We start from the raw sequence: 21,733 nt of genomic DNA, 5'->3' as shown, positions 1-21,733 counted from the left end.
GGGGGACAATTATGCAACACTTGCACAATGCTGCAAGAGAGTTTCTGCTGGCTTCAAGAAATTCTACGCAGATTTGTACAGAACACTGAGAACCTCTCCTCGCTGCAGTGCAATACTGGTGTGTCATTAGCACTACACTCCAATATTCCCTGAGGGGAACCTCCTCAGATGAATATGAAGGCCAACGGACGTCAGCCACTGGGGCTCTAGCTGCTCAAAGCCACAACAGATTATTGTTCAGCTTTGCCACGATATGCATCAAGATAAAGTGCTCTTTATGTACTGCAACATCAAAGAATTATAAATGTTTGCTCAGCCTCAGGATAACTGACCAACCTCTGTAAGCTGTTACACAACTTAATGCGCCTGCAAGACCTACAACCCTTATTAAAATTCCGGGTATGTTTAAATCTTTATCTGCTCCATTGAGAAAATATGTCAGTCAACACACAAAACTCCACAGGTGGCTTCAAAGCTCATATCATCTTTTACTGCAAACTAAAACAATTCAAAATGCACCAGCAGCTAATTGGAGACCTGCATCCTGCGTTGTTTTATCGCCACAGCTTGTTTGTTTAGTGTCACACCCATGCAGCCTGCCACCGCCTTGATGGTGAGGCCGGGCTGCTGTTTGCTGGGTCTTCAGCACTCTGGACAGCTCCATCTGCAGACTCCAGCCTTAACAGTGAGCTGCCAGTGAGACAATGGCCTCCCATGTAACTTTAAACCTGAATGAATTCAGCATTAGGTGAACAAGACCTGCTTTGTCCAACGATTTTAAGCCATCTGGCCATAACAGTAACAGCAGAATCCTCCCTGGATTCAGATCTCTAACACATTATTTATTTAAAGAAGAGTCTAAGAAGTTTAGATGCACTTGACAAGAATCCTTTTATCACAAGCCTTTACTTAAAACAAAGGTAAGAACTTTAGTGAAACACAAGTAAAACCACTAAGCAACACGGTATGACCCCAGCCACAGGGTGCACACTGTGGTAGTAAGTGCCTGAATTTGTGTTTTTCGCCAAACACCTCGGAAATGTGTCTCTTTAAGGTTACCATGCTTTTACACAGCTGTAGCTGACACACATGGAAGGAAATGTTTTACGTCTTTATCGGAGATAAAACCGAGCAGGTGGTTTCAAGACCTGGGATTTTATTTTTTAGAGAAAATCGAGTGAGGAGCTCCCAGTGTGACACAGGTGGCCGCCCTTCCCTCTATACTGGAAACTGTGCTTACAACGAGAAAACTATCACAGGAAGTATAAAGTTTAAATGATAGAAACTAATCTTTTCATGCTGAATTAAAGGGTGGATCGTTTCGTTTTATTTAGATATTCTATCACAGAATCGTGTATATCCTGGTGGTAAGCGCAGAACCTTAAATTGACATATTTTTCGGCGGAGCTCGGCGTGGTGAGAGTATGTATGTATGAATGTATGAAGATGAGTGGACAGTAAGGATATGGCCACTCCGTAATCTTTTTGGCATATTTCCGTATGATATTATCCTCACTGAAGATGAACAGAGAGCGGTTGACAGTGAGGCAGTTCTGTTTGACTGGAATGGGGTTGTAAATTGCCATAGTTCTAGCTCTCTGGGCCATCGTCTGCTTGTACACCCTTTGGCCCCCCGGAGGCCCCGGCTGCCGGCTCGCCCCTCTGGCGGGGCCCGCAGGACAGCTGCCTCCATAGCGGCTGGGCAGTTCGTCTTCAAAGCGAGCCATTGTGAGAGAGCGCAGATCGAGCTGGAGAAACCAAAACTGAAGCCAGAAAAGAAATGGAGAAGAAGCATCACAACACACACTGTCGTCCCGTCCTGCAGGTTCTTTAGGTGCGCATACCGTCCACTAGCAAAAGAGTCAAACATTCACAGCGAGGCAAGAACCGAGAGGCTGCTCTCATCAACGTCAGTCTCTGTTCTCCTCTTCTCTGCTGATGTCCATGCTGTCTCTCTCAAACTTTACAATACCACGTTCCATGATGCATTGTTTTTCATGAAGTAGTCCCCGTTCGGCTCACTGTCCCAGCTCCTGTAGCCCATGCTACAGGCTGCGCCTTTCCCCAAAATCACTGCGAAAAACTGTTTAACACAAACACAAAGGCTACGACACCGTAAAACCCACGAACCGTCCCTGTCAGCACTCAATAGATTTTTCATCAGTAAACGACAGCAATTATATTCTCTGTCCCCTTGAGACAGATTTCCATTGCGAGTAACTGAGTGACTCTTCTTCGAACCGCCTTGCAGCCCGAGCTCGGTGAGACACACGCCGCTGTGACTTTAATCGGTAATCGATGAGAAATCACGACTGAGCAGCTAGTTTCGTTATTGCGCACGAAGACTTTCTCCACCGCTCCTCAGCGTCAGACCCACACGTGACCGACAAGACGCCAGTCAGTTGCCCCACCTGGACCGGCCCTGTTCCCATGGCAACAGGGAGGAGAGGTAGACAGACAGGGCGGAATACTTCCTAACTTGTCTATCAAAATAAGAGCATTTTAACGAACAAAATACAAATAATACATTTTCTCCATCAAACATATTGAATACTGACAAAACACTAAACTGCAACTGTAATATTATCTCGTATATTGAGTATGTGGCCAGGATAAAAACACTACAGCTAGTTGGAACAAATGAACATCTATTAAAGAAAATGTAGTGGGAAATGTGTTCAATTTGAACCTTTATATATATATATATATATATATATATATATATATATATATATAAAAATATGCTTCTAAATGATGTGAACATGCACACATTTTAAGATAGTTTCAAGATTTAAATTGTAGGGCTTGGTCTTGAATAGATTTTGTCAAGAAAAAATAACAATTGTTTTTAAGAAGAATATATGTTTTTAGATTGAAAAGATTTAATTTTATTATGTTTTATGGCCAGTGTGTGGGCACATAATTATTGGTTTGGGTCAGTTATTCCTGATTTAGGCATATTATATATCCAATATAAATAAGTAATCCTGCCAGTTCTTCAGCATCTCTTTCCTGTTTCAACATGACATTGACCTTGTGCACAAACTGTGGAAGAAAACAGAGAAGAGGTAACAACCGGCAACTTTACCTGCATGTCCTATAGTAAGCAAACAAGGAAACTACTTTTTCTTGACTAGTGAACTTTACCCAAAAACAAATTGAGACAAAGAGATGCTATAAACATTTTTAATTGATAATTAGAGTAGAAAGCACATTCAGAGAAAAAATTAGACTCTCAAAAGGATTAACTCACTTCAATTGCTCACACATATAAGACTCTGTAGTATTAAAGGTTTAAAAGGTTTTGGCTTGTTAAACTAAAATCTCATACAGTATGTATGGCCGCTGGCATAATACACTGTGCTTCTTATAGAATAGTTAACTGTATAAAAAAGTTACATCCTGTTTGCGGGGATGACAGATTTAAACAATGGTTATTTTCAATTGCAGCTTTAAAACTGAGAATATGAGTGAATACTAGAAAGTCCCATTGGTGTTCAGGTATCAACGAATCATTCTTACATGGCATTTGGTTCTGAATTTGTTGTTTCTGACAAAGAGGGCACTGATGTGTCCAAGCAGAAAAGACTGATCAATGGTCACCAGTGAGGTTTTATCTAGTAGCTGAGTAACGACACTTTAAAGAACCACACTGGCAGCTGAAGTACTTGCTCTTCACCCTCCAGTAATGATCGCCATAGTCAAACCTGTTGAGAAAGAGGACCCAGTGATTATATGTTTTTCTTTTTTCATTTTAAAGTTATCGACTGAACAGGAAGACAGAAGATCAAGCTGAGGTTATTTTTCCCCACCACTCACCCTATCTGGTCTCCAGCTTTGATAGGTCTACTGGAGAAGAAAGCAATCCTGGGGAAGCGTAGATCCTGGTGCATGGTAAACACCCTCACAGCCAGCAAGTTGGGCTCACACAGATGGTTGATGAAGCGACCAATGTTGCCAAAGAGTCTCGCATCAATACAGTGTACATCTCCTACCTGTGACAAGGTAATGTTCAAAAACAGTCAGCTACATGGTCTCCATAAGTTTACTGTTCACTATACTTATAACATAGAGTGGCATAAAACAAATAAAATCTGGAGAACTATTTACAATTTCCTAGTTTTCTGCATAAATTACTCTTAAAATGTGATGTGATCTTCACCAAAACCACAACAATCAAACACATTATTTATAACAGAGAAAATACAGTCAACATCTTTTATCAATTTACTAAGCAAAACTAATAAGCAAATAAAGTGATGGCAGAAAAAGTAATGGCAGCACTAAACATCAATTGGAGTTTGATGTTAGCAAACCTGGAATTTAATCAATAAAATGAGAATGGAGCTGTTGTTAAGAGCTACTTTGACTTATAAAAACACTAACAAGGTAATCAGTGTGTTAATTCAGTTTGTTAGTCCAGCAACACTTTGTATATTTAAAAATCATAACTGTGTTTTATCAACTTTATCAACGAAATATTATGTTTATTGATATTTGTGACTTTGGTGAAGATCATTTGCTTGCCACTGTATAAAAAAAAAATGTAAATTAAGAAATATTCAATAATGATAAGTAAATTAAATTGGTATTCTAACTGAAACCGATAAGGCTTGATATATGATTAAAACAAAGGTATTTTGAGATATGGTGAATAAAGGAAAATATTCAAATAAACGAAATAAAATAAAATATAAACGATCATGAGGGGACAGGAAAAAGCTCAGTTTTTCTTAACCTCAATGACAGTACCGCAGGTTTTCACATATTTTACATCATGTTTGAATAGTCCGCTCAGAAAGGATCTATTTGGAACTAAAGACTGAACCTGAGTGTTGTTAACACATAGTGAATATAAGCGGGAAATACTTTGTTTACTTTATGTATGTCTCCTCATCCTACTTCCTTAGTGAGGCCTTCAAGGACTGTGCAGAGTATAGGTCATTTGTGTTTCAACATTTCAATCGTCCTAATCATTCTAGAACCATCAGTTGTTTCGAAATTACACTATTCAATTCATATAGTGAAACAATATTGCAAAGTTAGTTTTTTTTTAAATATTGTGAAGCCTTACCTGTGAAGGTAATGTGTGTAGTGCTGTAATCCATTGGACATTTTGAATAAAAAAAAAATTAGAAAAATGACCTGATTTAAAGAGAATAAGCCAAAGTGCAATGACTTATTCAGATGCCATCCTGTGTAGGACTTCCCTTGATTTTTAAGACACAAGTAGCTTACTCATGTTTGGTCACATGATTAATCAACCTGAATTTAATATTTACATAATTTCAGTGTCATATACATCTTTTAAAACTAGTTGCCTTAGTTATGTAAATCTATAAAAAGTTACAATATTAGCAATTTAGAGTTTTATACTTCTACAGTAATTCTATAAAATGTGGCTGTGAAAAAATACATTCGGGTGGAAAAGTTTGCATCCTTATTCTGAAAAGGCAAAACGAGTAAAACAAAAAGAATGTTTTACATCATCATAGTACGTTTTAATCAGAAATTAAAGTAAATTTTCAGTGTATGCAGATCCAGCAAGTACTACGTTCCTTTAGCTTTAGAAGTAACAATTGGTTTATAAAGTTTATAAAAATGAAAGTTATATTACAGTAATGAAAATTATTAGAATAGTTGTTAAAACGTTGAAAAAATTGCTATTCCCTCGATAAATTAATACAAAATAACTTTCATTTATTTCTAATAAAAAATTGTACCATCTCAATATACATTATGTTGAAAAAGCATCCAACTGTACATAATAAATTCATAACAACAACAACAACAACAACAACAACAACAACAAGAAGACGAAGAAGAAGAAGAAGATCTCTAATCTTCTTCTTAACTACAGTTAACTTCCAGTGAAATGCCAGATTCTAATAAGGTTATAAATAGAAGCCAAAATGGTCAAGTCACTAAATGTGTGTGTGTTTGTGTCTGTGCCCTGTCTCACCACCAACATGCACAACTGCCTTGTACAACTTTAAACAATCACCTTATTGTCAAGGGTAAAGAGGAAGAAGTCGTTCTCCCTTTTGTCGGCTTCTGCATCAGTGATGATCTCTCCAACATACCTGTGGAATCATTTTGGGGAGCTAAGAGGTTCTGTTCGGCATTTAATGCTGTAGATCTTTCAATAAGTTAATTTTCTCTTATACTGTAAGAATGTATCCTTACTCGCAAATGAATGTTCCTTGAGGGATATCCTGCATGGCCCTCACTCCCCAGCCCATCTTCTGTGTCCTGAACAGCTGCAGTCGGACTCTAAAACAAATCAACAACAGGGCAGTTTTCTTATTTAATAGCTGACATATTAGAAGAAGGTTTCAGACAAAACAGAAAACAAAAGTGACTCAGATTTTTTTCAAGAAAATTTGCCTTTTCCTGTGTATGGACACTGTCAATCCCCTAACCCTAAAGTATAGTGGATGTTCCTGTGCTGAAGCAGTAGCATGGCCCAGGTTGAAAGTGTACTGTGAGTCTGTTTTATACTCTCAAATAATATTGCTGTTGCTTTTTTAGAACAGCCTTCTTCCACCTACGGATCATTGCCACAATTAGGAGCATCCTGTCTCAAAGTGATGCCGAAAAACTGGTCCATGCACTCGTACCACTAGGTTCGACTACTGTAATTCCCTACTTTCAGGATGCCCCAGTAACTCCCTAAAGAGCCTGCAATTAATCCAAAATGCTGCAGCAAGAGTGCTGACTGGAATTAGCAAGAGAGATCATATTTCACCTTCACTAGCTTCTCTCCATTGGCTTCCCATTAAATCTAGAATAGAATTTAAAACCCTGCTTCTAACATACAGCTCTGAATCCATCATGTATAGTAGACTTCATAGTACCATATCATCCCAGTAGACCACTTCAATCTCAGAATGCAGGCCTACTTTTGGTTCCCAGAATTTCCAAAGGTAGAATGGGAGGTAGAGCAATGCAACCGCAAGGGGGCACAAGCCAGTGTCTTCTTGTGCCAGTCCCAAGTCTGGATAAATGCAGAGGGTTGTGGCAGGAAGGGCATCCGACGTAAAACACATGCCAAATCAAACATGCGAATCGTGACAAAGACTTCCATACCGGATCGGTCGGGGCCCGGGTTAACAACGACCGCCACCGGTGCTGTTGACCTACAGGGTACCGGTGGAAATTGGACTACTGTTGGTCGAAGACGAAGAAGAAGAGGAGGAAGGTGTGTTCGTAGGCAGAGAGAGAAGAGGAAAGCTAAGAATGTAGGACTGACAGTAGGGACTTTGAATGTTGGTACTATGACAGGGAAGGCTAGAGAGTTGATTGACATGATGCAGAGAAGGAAGGTGGACATATTGTGTGTCCAGGAGACCAGGTGGAAAGGTAGCAAGGCTAGAAGCTTAGGAGCAGGGTTCAAGTTGTTTTACCATGGGTCAGATAGGAAGAGAAATGGAGTAGGAGTTATATTGAAAGAGGATTTTGTGAGGAATGTTCTAGAGGTGAAAAGAGTATCAGACAGGTTGATGAGTCTGAAGCTGGAAGTTGAAGGGGTGATGTTCAATGTTGTGAGTGGTTATGCCCCACAGGTAGGATGTGAGTTAGAAGAGAAGGAGAAATTCTGGAGTGAGTTAGATGAAATGATGCAGAGCATCCCCAGAGGTGAGAGAGTTGTCATCGGTGCAGATTTCAATGGGCATGTAGGTGAAGGGAACAGAGGTGATGAAAATGTGATGGGCAGGTTTGGTGTTCAGGAAAGGAACGCAGAAGGTCAGATGGTGGTTGACTTTGCAAAGAGGATGGAAATGGCTGTAGTAAACACTTTCTTTCAGAAGAGGCAGGAACATAGGGTGACGTACAAGAGCGGAGGGAGAAGCACTCAGGTAGACTACATCTTATGTAGACGTTGTAATCTGAAAGAGATCAGTGACTGTAAAGCATTGGTAGGGGAGAGTGTAGCCAGACAACACAGGATGGTGGTGTGCAAAATGATGCTGGTGGTGAGGAAGATAAGGAGGACTAAGGCAGAGCAGAGGACGAAGTGGTGGAAGTTGAAAAAGGAAGAATGTCGTTTAGTTTTCAGGGAGGAGCTGAGACAGACTCTGGGTGGTTTGGAGGTGCTTCCAGATGACTGGACTACTACAGCTAATTTGATCAGGGAGACAGGTAGGAGGGTACTCGGTGTGTCATCTGGAAAGAGGAAAGCGGACAAGGAGACTTGAGGGTGGAACGAGGAAGTTCAGGAGTGTATACAGAGAAAGAGGTTAGCTAAGAAGAAGTGGGACACTGAGAGGACTGAAGAGAGTAGACAGGAGTACAGGGAGATACAGCGTAAGGTGAAGATAGAGGTGGCAAAGGCCAAACAAAGAGCATATGAGGACTTGTATGTTAGGTTGGACACTAAAGAGGGAGAGGTGGATTTGTACAGGTTGGCCAGACAAAGAGATAGAGATGGAAAGGATGTGCAGCAGGTTAGGGTGATTAAAGATAAGGATGGAAATGTATTGACAGGTGCCAGGAGTGTGATGGGAAGATGGAAGGAGTACTTTGAAGAGTTGATGAACGAGGAAAATGAAAGGGAACGAAGAGTAGAAGAGGTGACTGGTGTGGAGCAGGAAGTAGCAAAGATTAGTAAGAGTGAAGTGAGGAGGACATTGAAGAGGATGAAGAGCGGAAAGGCAGTTGGTCCTGATGACATACCTGTGGAGGTATGGAAGTGTCTAGGAGAGGTGGCAGTAGAGTTTTTGACTAGTTTGTTTAACAAGATCTTGGAGAGTGAGAGGATGCCAGAGGACTGGAGGAAAAGTGTACTGGTACCAATTTTTAAGAACAAGGGAGATGTGCAGAGCTGTGGCAACTACAGAGGAATAAAGCTGATGAGTCACACAATGAAGTTGTGGGAAAGAGTAGTGGAAGCTCGGCTAAGGGCAGAGGTGAACATTTGTGAGCAGCAATATGGTTTCATGCCTAGAAAGAGTACAACAGATGCAGTATTTGCTTTGAGGACGCTGATGGAGAAGTACAGAGAGGGTCATAGGGAGTTGCATTGTGTCTTCGTAGATTTAGAAAAAGCGTATGACAGGGTGCCGAGAGAGGAGCTGTGGTATTGTATGAGGACGTCTGGAGCAGCAGATAAGTATGTTGGTGGTGCAGGACATGTATGAGAGCTGCAAGACTGTGGTGAGGTGCTGTAGGTGTGACAGAGGAGTTCAAGGTGGAGGTGGATCTGCATCAAGGATCAGCTCTGAGCCCCTTCTTGTTTGCTCTGGTGATGGACAGGCTGACAAATGAGGTTAGACAGGAATCTCCATGGACTATGATGTTTGCAGATGACATTGTTATTTGTAGTGAGAGCAGGGAGCAGGTGGAGGAAAATCTAGAGAGGTGGAGGTCTGCTCTGGAAAACAGAGGAATGAAGCTAAGCCGCAGCAAGACAGAATACATGTGTGTCAATGAGAGGGACCCAGGTGGAATGGTGAGGTTACAGGGAGCAGAGGTGAAGAAGGTGCAGGACTTTAAGTACTTAGGGTCAACGGTTCAGAGCAACGGTGTGAAGAGGCGAGTGCAGGCAGGTTGGAACGGGTGGAGAAAAGTGTCAGGTGTGTTGTGTGATAAAAGAGTATCAGCGAGAATGAAAGGAAAGGTGTTCAAGACGGTGGTGAGACCAGCAATGTTGTTCGGCTTAGAGACTGTTGCACTGAAGAAAAGACAGGAGGCAGAGCTGGAGGTAGCAGAGCTTAAGATGTTGAGGTTCTCTTTGGGAGTGACGAGGATGGACAGGATCAGGAATGAGTACATCAGAGGGACAGCTCATGTTAGATGTTTTGGAGATAAAGTCAGAGAGGCCAGATTGAGGTGGTTTGAACATGTTCAGAGGAGAAACTGTGAATATATCGGTAGAAGGATGCTGAGGTTGGAGCTGCCAGGCAGGAGGTCTAGAGGAAGACCAAAGAGGAGATTTATGGATGTAGTGAGGGAGGACATGAAGTTAGTTGGTGTGAGTGAAGAGGATGCAGAGGATAGAGTTAGATGGAGGCACATGATTCGCTGTGGCGACCCCTGAAAGGGAGCAGCTGAAAGGAAAAGAAGAAGAATGGGAGGTAGAGCCTTTAGCTATCAAGCTCCTCTCCTGTGGAACCAGCTACCAGTTCAGATTCGGGAAGCAGACACCCTCTCTACTTTTAAGTCTAGACTCAAAACCTTCCTTTTTAATAAAGCTTATACTTAATTATAGTTATGCTGCTATAGGCTTAGACTGCTGGGGGAACCACCCCTTGATGCATATAACTGATCCCTAATGAGGTCAGGATTTTATTTAGTCACAAATGTAAATGGGACTTTGTCAGGCCAATGCCCTGTGTTCTTTGTTGTATTCTTGGATGTTCAAATGTTAGTAACTGTGGTGTATTAAGAGACACTCACTGCGTTGGCAACCAAACTAGTATCTGGTGTTTTGGTTTAATTTTTAAACAAGATGTGACACTGGATGTTCATGCAGGCAAATAAAGAGCTGTAGACACCTTTTTTTTTAGGTTTTTTATATTTAGTTTTCTGCACTTCCAACAGGACTTAAAATAATTTTTGGTTTGGTGTTTTATTACACTTTATGTTCTTGCACTAATTTTCATCCATCAGAGAGCAGCGTCCATTTTCTTATCCACTCACCTGCAGCACAGCCATGTTTGAGTAGTATTTGCTGGCTTGGGTCATGTTTGCTTTATTTAAAAACATCTTCCCCTCAGAAAAACTTTATCAAAAAAAACATCGCCCTGGTATTTAGAGAAAATTGTGTAATAAGGGAGGAATAGTACAGTCACAGAGAGCCAAACAAAGTGGATTGTATCACCTCAGTCCATTCTGAACTACTCGGTTCCTGCAAGTCCTCCAGCAGGAGCAGGCATGGTTACACTCAAACAGCACTGGGGGCTCCCGCTGACAGAAGTCCAGTGGTAATCTCCCCTCCTGTACACACACCATGAGACACATTTCAGCTATCAGGGATATTAGCACACATTCTATGTTGAGAGTGGCCAAAAGGATGGGGTGGTTGCAGGGTCTGAGGGCGATTACATGGATATACCTGGTGCACATGATGCCTGATATCTCGTGCAAGACTACAATGAATTTGCTTTTTAGTGAGAGTTTATTAAGTTTTGGTAATATTTACAGCCTACTGACTTTGACATCATATTTCCCAAAAGCTGCTTGCTTCAAATAGTCTGCTGGAGGTCCCCATTCCAGATTTAATCTTGATTTACTGAACTATTGACATGATAAGCAGATTTCAACAGGGACATTCTGAAACTGATGCAAGATCAGCTGGTGATCTTACTAGAAAAGTTCTCACAGCGTGGGATATATTTAATTTGTCCTGTCATGAATTTAAATCATAGAATTATGTCACAAACAGGTGATTTAAGTTGCTGTTGACAATTTTAAGGACCAAACAAGTGGCAAACAGGTGTGTGTGTGTGTGTGCGCGTGTACTTACACTGTCATACCAACATCGCAGACTGAGCTGGCCACACATGCAGGAACTGGACGAGCAGTCGTCTGTACAGCTGCAGCACTGCAGAACACAATCTATGAGTTCTTACAAGTCAGGAATTATTAATACATTTTTAGTTCATATTAGAGTAACATTCCTGGTGTCAGTTCAATTTAACATTATTTATATAGCAACAATTCAATAAAAAAAAAAAAAACACAAATTCATAGAAAGTTTGTGCTGCAGGAAATTGTTTTTTAAAAAACAGCACATCCAAGCAGTGAATCTAAATAAATAAATAAATAAAAAGAAAACCGTGCTGTCTCAGTCGACAGTTCGGGACAGAGCAGCGTACTCCGTGTACACACATTAACCATAATATAAATATAAACATTATAAAGAATAATTTCGATAATGATGGAGGTGTCTCACTCTGACGTTTGCATTTTCACGTTCACCCCACTCCGGACAAAGTCAGGAGAATTTAAGGATTCCAGTGCATGTGTGAGGTTTATGATAGACTCATTGGGCAACAAGTTCAATTCAATTCAAGCTTATTTATATAGCGCCAATTCACAATAAAGTAATTTTGAAGGCACTTTACAAATTAAAGTCTATAAAGATGTATAGAGAAAACCCCAACAATTCCCCTTTAAGTCCTAGGCAACAGTGGAGAGGAAAAACTCCCTTTAATGGAAAAAACCTTCAGCAGAACCAGGCTCAGGGTGGACGGCCATCTGCCTTGACCGGTTGGGGTGAGTGGATAGCAACTAAAAGCAACAAAACTTTGGGCAGGATGGTAGGACCACTAGCTGCGCACGATTTTACATTTTATTCTAGATTTTATGGAAAGCCAATGGAGAGAAGCTAGTAAAGGTGACATATGATCTCTCTTGGTAATTATATGTGAGGTAAAGGACAAATCCTGGTCAAAAATAACTCCAAGGTTCCTTGCAGTAGTACAGGAGGCCAGAGTTGTGCCTATTGTTTTTAGCTGTAAATTACAGATTATTCGGGACTGTCCACGTCCCAAGCGTTCACATGTTTTTGATGAGCATTGTGCTAATAAGTTTTGTACCCTTTTAATTCTGCACACGTTGCATTCCTTGAATCCACCTGCACTAATGAAATGGTTAATTACAGGTGGTATCACTCAAAATCCTTTATTTCTGGATGTGGTCTGTTCTTATCGGAACTCCCTGAACCACTTCTCTCCCATTATACTATCTAAGCTACTTGACACCATATCGCATATGAAAGCCGTCCACTTGACATTGATGCAACAAAGTTTTTACTGGAAGTCTTAGACTGCGTACCACTTGCTTATCATATTGAACAAATCACTGAGCACTGGTTGTGTCCCTAATTATTTCAAAGATGCCTTCTTACAGCCTGTACACCTGGTCTAATTTTTCTATCCTGGACAGCTACCGCCCCATTTCCAAATTGCCACTTGTCTCTAAAATTCTAGAAAAATTGGTCTTGCAGCAGTTGCTGACATTTTTGGAAACAAATAACATTTTTGAAAAGTTCCAATAAGGTTTTTGCAAAAACTACAGCACAGAAATAGCTATTCTACTTGCATAAATGACTTTCTAATTAATGCTAACTCTGGCTTATGCTCTGTTCAAATGTTGGTGGACTTAAGGGCTGCATTTGACACAGTTGCTCATAATATTCTGTTAGATAGAATGAGGCACTGGGTGGGTATATCGGGCACAGTGTTAAACTGGTTTGCTTCATATTTTTCAAATAGGAAATCTTGTGTTTGCATTGACAATTATATGTCATCCCTCTCCTCCTCCGAGTATGGTGATCCCCAACAATGAAACAAACAATTCTTTTCTCACTCTACGTGCTCCCACTGGGTGATTTTATACGCAGACATAATATTTAAATTGACTGCTATGCTGATGACACTGTATCTCCCTATAACTACTTTCTCTACAAGATTGTATGTCCGATATTAGAAACTTGATGTCCTTAAATGTTCTTCAATTAAATTCAAATAAATCAGAAAACTCCACAAAATATTCCCATCAATATACTGCCATCCTTAGGGCCTTCATTATAATTTGTTAAGCCACTTGCTAGAAATCTTGTTTTATGTGACTACAACTTGAGTTTTGAGCATCACGTCACTAAACTAGTTCAGTCCTGCTTTTATCATCTTAGAAATATTGCAAAGATCAGATCTATGTTAACCTTTAATGATGCTGAGACTATTATTCATGTTTTTATCCATATGTCTGGATTATTGCAACAGCCTATTTTACTCACTTCGTCAAAAGGACTTGAAACGCCTACAAATTGTTCAGAACTCAGCAGCTAGGCTCCTGACTAGAACCCGGGAAGTTCAACCACTTTACTCCTTGTCTTGCGTCTCTAAGTTGGCTTCCTATTTATTTTAGGATATATTTTAAGATTTTATTGATTACTTATAAAGCACTGCATAGTTTTCCTCCATCCTACATTTCGGATCTTATAGCTCCATATGTAAGATCATCAGACAGTGGATTGTTGTATCTTCCAACTTCCCCGTTAGAAACCAAGGTAGAAAGCATTTTCCATCATGGCTCCAAAACTGTGGAATGACCTACCTGAGGAAATAAGGCTGTCTGACTCAGTGTTATCTTTTAAGTCTCGTCTTAAAACACATCTTTGTCAAATGGCCTTTCCCAGTAATTATAATTATATAAGTATTATAAAATTTGTTGTGTTGTGTTGGGTCTTGGTTACCTTTGCTAATAAAACAAAAAGAAAAAAGCTTGTCAAAGCAGGTTGTGCAACTACGGAAATATAAAACAGCAGCCTTGAGCTTCTCCTCTATGTTCACTCATTGTAGATACAGAGGATAATGCTAATGCCAAACCCATATACTCGCGTTCTCATCTGTGAGAAAAATTGACGTTTGAAGTTTATTAGTTTTTAAAACTATATTCAGCTGTTACTACAAGCAATATTTAGAAAGGACCTGTGATGAACAAAAGGTGTTATATTAGTATTTATAAAAGCAGGCCTTGCAGTTGCTAGTGGAAAGGGAGCAGGAAGGACATTTATAAAGCAGATGGTGCAGCTGGACAATTCCTTTTAATTTAGCCTATCTGTCCTATCTGTTATTCCACCAAACATGTTGGTTTTGTTGCTGTACTGATAAAAAAAAACAAAAGTTATACTTTTTAAACAAAATACTTTACCTTATTCAAAGACATTAGTGTTCGAAAACTGCTTTTAAACCCTATCCCTACAGCCTGTGCAACAATCTGGCTATTTGTAATCATTTTTAAGGCTCTATGGCACAAGCTCTATGGGACAAACATTTCAGATTTATAAGGCTTTGCAAACAAACACATTACTGTATTTCCTATTTGGGTACACTTGTGGGTCTGGGGATGTACTGTCTATAGCAATGCTAGATATATAAAATACAATCACCAGACTTATTCTTTAAATACACAGATATATTTAAGTTTCAATCTTCTTCAAAATGTTGTAATAGTTTTCACACAGCTGATATCTCACCTGTAAGTGAGTGATGTCCTTGTCTATGTTCAGTGGGGAGGTGACACAGTTGTCTGGGATGTATTTAAAGTTGTCAGGGCTGGACTCGCCATCCACACCATTCACACAGGTGATAGGAAGTGACTCGTACCCTCGAGAGATGTCCCTGGGAGAAGGAACACTATGTTGTAAAAATGTACTCAAACATCATTGTTGAAAAGAGAATGGCATACACTGTGTATATCTGCATAAAGGAACAAATTATAACTTCTTAAGAGTTCAGATAAAAGAATCATTGTATATACAGTACGTAGTGTCTTAATAGCTATGTAAAAGTATTTTAACATAAGCTCAATATTATCCTTTGGGTCATGGCATGCCTCTACTATTAGGGTTTCAGTACTTATAACCTTTACTCTGCATAATGAATAGATTATTGCTTGTATCCAGCTTGATGTTAAGTATCTGAAAAGGTTCTTTTGGTTATGAATTTGAATTTTACAGTAGAGTAATAATGAGCTTGAATAGCTCAAAAACTAGATGTGAAAATTCAGCTATGGCCAACACAATATCCAAAGCCTGGAGCCTAATTACGTCGCAAAGAACACCACCATGTGGGAAATGATAACCCATTTTCATGTAATTTAATTTTTGAAATACTACCTCAACAGCTCCACCATCTGGCCAGTTAAAAAGTCCTAAATGATATTAGGGTTTAAACATTTCTTGTACAATGGTTTCCCGAGTCTCTCCTTAGAATAATGAAGCATACTAGAGACAGTGACACCATCTTGCAAGTCACCATAAATTTGAATTTGTACTAATTCTTGTGCAGATATTTCCCCTGGCCATGTGCTAAATGTACTGAAGCCTGAGACTGGTATTGTCACTGACTGGTGAGATACACAGAAGTACACCTTTTGGGTAATAACTTGTGAAATCCAGATGAAATATTTTTGTACAGAGGTTTGATTTGTGCATAAACTTAAAAATACTTAACGCTGCATTGTTTTACTATAAATAACTTAAACTATTCACTTTGATATGCAACAAAACATACTTTTGTTACTCCTTCTTGGAATAGTCCCCAATATAGTCAGATATGTTGCCAAGAGCACCTCCGAATGGTCCAATATTTTTATGTAGAGCAATGATTTTCTGACTTCTTCAAAGAATTACTAAAATTAAACACATCTTGCATAAATCTACACTTAATAATGCAGTACATTATAAACATACAGTATAAAATACTCTTTGATATGCTTTGGTTAATTTTTTTAGATTGTTCTACTCTATGTTTTTCTGCTCTATAGTATTTTATATGCAAGACAGTGTCCTAATACAAACAGGAAAATTACAAAAGAAAATCACAAAAAAAACTGTTGGGAGGACACATTATGTGGTACAAACAATGATACTATATATGTAATATTAAAACTAAACAATATGTTTATGTAATCCAGCTAACACACACACAGAGTAGTGTTGATGTCCACCTGGTGAGCATTCGTTCTCCCTGACAGTCTCTGCCTCTCCTGGCCTCAGTGAGCTTCTTGTTGGTATTGAGGGCCATCCACACCTTGGAGCCGTAGACACAGCAGTCCAGGGCAGTCTCCCCTTCCCTGTTTCTCTGAGTGATGTCAGCTCCACGAGACAGAAACAACCTGTTGATGGAATATGTTTAAATTTAAAGTCTGACTAGAAGCAGTTTAGATAAAGTTTCTTGATACGCAAATAATGTAAAATAGAACAAAGATGGCACAGCTGACACAATAAATCAATTAACAGTTAATTGTTAATTAACTGAATAACACAATTAACTTAATATTAAAGGGTCCACAATTATTTGAAGCTAAAACTCTTATCCTGCAGGTACTTCTGTACATAGTCTATCAGTAAATGACTATAGTCATAGTTATATGGATAAAGTTTGGTAACAGTGTAACTATGCATAATTCCTGAACATGTTGAGCAATATGGACAGTAATGTGCTGCGTATATTGTACTTTACTTTTACCCATTGATGATCCTATTATTAATGGACTAACCAAGACTCACATCACACAATCCAGATGGTTCTCTCTGGCTCCAATGTGAAGTGGTGAGTCACCATGAACATTGACAGCGTTAAGATCACATTGAGCCTCCAGCAGAGCCTGGGCAACATCATCACAGCCCGACAGAGCAGCCCAGTGCAGGCAGACATTCTCTTCCTGAACAAGATGCAGATCAGAGGTCAGCAATGATATCATGTTCTGATGGAGGCAGGGGTACAGTAATGCTATAGGGTTCAGAACGAGAACAGGCAAATTCCTACAGAAGAGAGGTACCAACTTGATACTTTATACTTGATACTTAGCAGTATTTTGGTATATAATTTATATGTTTTAACTATAATGAGAGAAGCCAGACAATGTAATTGCACCTTAGCCAATAAAGGTGATTCTGACAAACATAATCATATATTGAAATGTTAAGGTAAATGGTAATGTTCTGCACTTATATAGCGCTTTTCTACCTATTGGCACTCAAAGCACTTTACACCGCGTCTTATTCACCCATTCACACTCACACACATTCATACACCGATGGGGGAGCTGCTAGCTGGCCATCACTCACCGGGAGCAACTAAGTGTCTTGCTCCAGGACACTTCGACATGTGACCGGAGGAGCTGGGGATTGAACCAACAACTGGTTTAAGTTCAAATTGACAAACTCATTTGATTTTGACTCTGATTTAAACAGCATTTATAAGCTTTATTCTTTATTTTTTTGTACAAAAGACCTACAGTAGTTTATTGAATCTGTAAAAATTCCATGTGAAATCAGAAATCATAAAATTTATGGAAAAAATAAACACACAGAAGATGCACACATATGTGAATCCACATAACCATGACACCCAACCACACCCACCCCCACATGCAGTAACAGCAGTTACAGATCATGTAATTAGGTTATTATTGAATACAGTTTGTGTGTGTTTAACTACAAATAACATATTCACTTTTACATGCAAACAAATACTTTTGCTACGCTTGTACTTCCTTGGCACACTCCTCAAACTCAAATACACTACCTGGCCAAAAAAAAAAATATCACAAAAACTAATATTTCATTAGACCAGCTTTAGGTTTAATAAACAGCATGCATTTTCCATGGCCTGGTTTCCATTAGCTTATGCAATGTAACACTATTTATTTCCATCCAGAGTTAAAAATAATTATTCACCAGGATCCTGTATTCATAATTAGAGAGTCAGCCACTATATAAAATCTTCCACAGCACATCCCAAAGATACTCAATGCGGTGGCCAATCCATCCATTAAGTTTTGCCAGCTGAGAGACTGATTAATCATTTCACTAATTATCCAGTAGAAGGCTTTTACCCGTTTGCTTAATTACATCCAGGTGGTAAGTGGCCAGGCAATGTATGTTTCCAAGAGCATCTCAGATTGGCACATATTTGCCAATAACTGACTAACTTTTATATGTCCATGAATCATTCTGGTTGAGAAAGGGTTTCCCTTGGGTGTGTGCTGAACATCCTGAAGAATGGAGAGAGAATCCAAGTGTAATATTCAAATCTTACACATTTAAAACTCCCTTCAGCAGGCTGTAAATGTCAATGAAGTGACCTGAAGTTTACTGCTAAAAACATTTTGCTAAACAATGTTGTCAGTGATTTAGACAGGACGAAAGTCTAGGGGACGAGTTAGTCAGGGGGATAAGTGAGAGAAAATATTAAGTAATATGATACACAGAGGATGATACTGGAAAGTGATTTTCACAAAGAACCCTGCACTGCACTGGTAAATTTGCCAGACCAGATGTATGACAATATAGTCTAATCTCTCTGATATTTCTGTGCGATAAACTGCAAAGATTATCATGTATAGTATATTTATATAGTATAGTATAGTATAGTATAGTATAGTTGTAGTATAGTATAGTATAGTTGTAGTATAGTATAGTTGACTCAGGAACAGCTTCTTTCCTAAAGCTGTTACATAACTAAACTTTGCCACCCGCTGACCTCTCACTTCCCTACACACTCATTTCCCCTACTTGTCTCTCCTGCACATACAAAGATTGAACTGTATCCATCTCACACTGGTCAAAGTCTGGAGGCTATAAATGGGTTCCCTAGCCACTTTTATTCAGACTGAAGAAGCTGCTTGGATAACTTCTACGCCGTCATGCAAACTTGCTGGCTGATTATTACTTACTATCGATGCACAAAAAACTGCTGAAAACAGAACTCTTCCGCATCTTCTTACGGAGTTAAATCTATTAAAAAAAAAACATCCTTTCTGCTCTTTCTCGCACTTGCATCTCGTGAAATGTGAACACTTTTCTGATGGGACTTTGCTTTGATGTTTTCTCCTTGACTTAGATTCTTGCTTGCCTTGTACCTCACTTGTAAGTCGCTTTGGATAAAAGTGTCTGCTAAATGACTAAATGTAAATGTAGAAGGATGCTGCAACAGCCCAAAGGTGTTTTTGAATACTTTCTTAAGCCAATGTAAAAGCAGACAATTGAAGGAGGTTCCTTTACTGCTTTCACCATTGTATTCTGTACATACAGCACAGTGGTTCAGTTATGAAAAGAAGTAATATTCTCAATGTCTATGTTAGGCATTACTTCTTCCCTTAGTCAAGGTGACAAAGCACCCACCTGGTTCTCCACTGAACATTAATTTCATTTGGATTAGTGGTAATCATATTTTACAACCAAAAACAGACATGACCTTAAGAAGTATTATTGTGTGTGATAAGATGTGTCACAGTTGTAAAGACTGTGTTACTGACCTTGTCCCTGATGTTAACATCAGCCCCTTTGGCCAGCAGCAAGTGGACCAGCTCCTTGTGTTTATACTCAATGGCCCAGGTGATGGGAGTCCATCCACCATTGTCCTGCACAGACACAAGCTGTGAAACTCATGGAAACATTCATACAAAAATGATGGTCATTGACACAGCACTAGCTTTTAGCAGCAATTGTTCAGTGTTTTTACCTGACAGTTAATGTATTTGGATGCCTTGGAGAGGAGATGATTGGCTATATCATAATGCCCCAGTTTAGCTGCCAGATGGAGACAGGTGAAACCCATGATATCCTGAGATGACAACATGATTGACATTGAACAAATGTCCAAAAGAAAGGATGTTTCAATAGCTTCTGAACTATCACGGTCTTGTTTGAACTGATCAAACAGGACAGTGGAACAGACAGAAAATATATAACTAATAGTTTAAAAGTGTCAAATAATCCTCTATAATCCTCCATCCTCTAGATTCTTGCTTAAGCTGATAGATAAAAGAATAATAAATACTTGTTACTTTTTATAACAGTTAATTATTTAAGAGTCCACCAGAGCAATCATATTCTTATATTAGGAATTGTTAATCTCTGTCCTTCTACCATGACAGTTTTCCTTTTTTATATAATTCAGAAGTGTGCATATGGGAACAACTCTTTGTCTTATTATAGTATACTGGCATTTCATTGTGGAATATTTTGGTGTTTTTATTTGACAATCAACAATGTAGATAATTCATCAACAAGAGAGGCAGAAGAAGAGAAAAATGTCATTCAAGACCTATAAAAAGAAAAAAACAAAAACAACAAAGTGTTACCAACTACTGCATTAGCCCAGGTGAAAGAAAATGCCTCTCAACTGGCAAATGTAGGCGATAACGTCTTTTCCACGTTAGCTGGCATAAACAGTAAAGCCTCAGAAGTGACAATTGACAGAGTTAGACTGGATGAAGTAATGAGTGAACTAAACTGAGGACAGATCAGGCTAATAGGACACGTTGATAGGACTGTGTGCTGACCTACCTTGTGGCCAATAGCTGCTCCAGCTCGGAGAAGGTACTTTAATGTGTCCAAATGGTTGTTTTCACAGGCTGCCAGCAATGGTGTTCTTTGCTCCTCATCAAACATGTCCAGGTTGGCTCCAGCCTGTGTGCACAGACATAATTACACTGCATCACAGTGTGTGGAGGTAGTGCAGTACCTTTAAAGAAAGGAGTTTAAAGAAGCACAAATTCCAAAGGTGGTAACACAAATATGTGCAGAAAATTTAATAATATTACAGCTAAGTTTCCCCATTATGATAATTCAGAACATCTAGGGGATTTTATATGTCTAGACCATGCATTTTGAAATAAACAGCAAGTAACATGTCTATGGGACAGAAAAACTAATTAATCTAGGATGCAGACTGGCAGACACCAAACATGACTAAAAGCAATCATTGTTGGCTTTACTGTCTGTATAAGGATTGTGGTAAATACTGTATCATTCTGTTAGAAAATGACAAATGTTTTTCTTTTATAGTGAAAGCAGCTTGATTCATTAATGTAGCAGACCAAAATGACCAAAATGAATACGGTTTCTAATCTACGGCTTGCTAAAAGGGAAATTGTTGGGTTCTCTTAATACATCTTTATAATCTTGACTTTATTCTGTAAAGTGCCTTGAGATGACTGTTGTGAATTGGTGCTATATAAATAAAGGTGAATTGAATTGAATTGAATTGAATTGAATTGAAGCAAGACTGCAGACTGGAATTAGCAAGAGAGATCATATTTCGCCTTCACTAACTTCCCTCCATTGGCTTCCCATAAAATCTAGCATAGAATTTAAAACCCTGCTTCTTACATGTAAAGCTCTAAACTGTCAAGCTCCATCATATCTAAAAGACCTCATAGTACCATATCATCTCAGAATTTAGGCCTACTTGTGGTTCCCAGAATTTTT

The 21,733-nt window shown here is 39.1% G+C and overlaps 2 protein-coding genes across 3 annotated transcripts in view; both read right to left on the bottom strand.

Annotated features, from left to right (window-relative positions):
- Nucleotides 1-2,406, bottom strand: part of cacna1ba (calcium channel, voltage-dependent, N type, alpha 1B subunit, a) — a 156,159-nt gene extending 153,753 nt beyond the window's left edge. The window contains exon 1 of the mRNA XM_067520853.1: nt 1,468-2,406. Within this exon, the coding sequence (XP_067376954.1) occupies nt 1,468-1,727 (260 nt within the window). The 5' untranslated portion in view covers nt 1,728-2,406. The remainder of the gene's footprint in view (nt 1-1,467) is intronic.
- Nucleotides 2,407-3,170: 764 nt separating this feature from the next.
- ehmt1a (euchromatic histone-lysine N-methyltransferase 1a) overlaps nt 3,171-21,733 on the bottom strand; it is a 32,020-nt gene continuing 13,457 nt past the window's right edge. For both annotated transcript variants that reach the window (XM_067521591.1, XM_067521592.1), the window contains 12 exons: nt 20,810-20,932; nt 19,983-20,084; nt 19,777-19,881; nt 17,024-17,178; nt 16,462-16,629; nt 14,987-15,131; nt 11,468-11,545; nt 10,823-10,938; nt 6,187-6,273; nt 6,005-6,083; nt 3,820-3,995; nt 3,171-3,707 (listed from right to left, as the gene is read on the bottom strand). In XM_067521591.1, coding sequence (XP_067377692.1) covers nt 3,614-3,707; nt 3,820-3,995; nt 6,005-6,083; nt 6,187-6,273; nt 10,823-10,938; nt 11,468-11,545; nt 14,987-15,131; nt 16,462-16,629; nt 17,024-17,178; nt 19,777-19,881; nt 19,983-20,084; nt 20,810-20,932 — 1,428 coding nt within the window. In that variant the 3' untranslated portion in view covers nt 3,171-3,613. The remainder of the gene's footprint in view (nt 3,708-3,819; nt 3,996-6,004; nt 6,084-6,186; nt 6,274-10,822; nt 10,939-11,467; nt 11,546-14,986; nt 15,132-16,461; nt 16,630-17,023; nt 17,179-19,776; nt 19,882-19,982; nt 20,085-20,809; nt 20,933-21,733) is intronic.

Source organism: Channa argus, chromosome 11 (assembly GCF_033026475.1).
Source record: "Channa argus isolate prfri chromosome 11, Channa argus male v1.0, whole genome shotgun sequence".
NCBI classification, from domain to species: Eukaryota; Metazoa; Chordata; class Actinopteri; order Anabantiformes; family Channidae; genus Channa; species Channa argus.
This window is presented reverse-complemented; position numbering and strand designations above follow the sequence as displayed.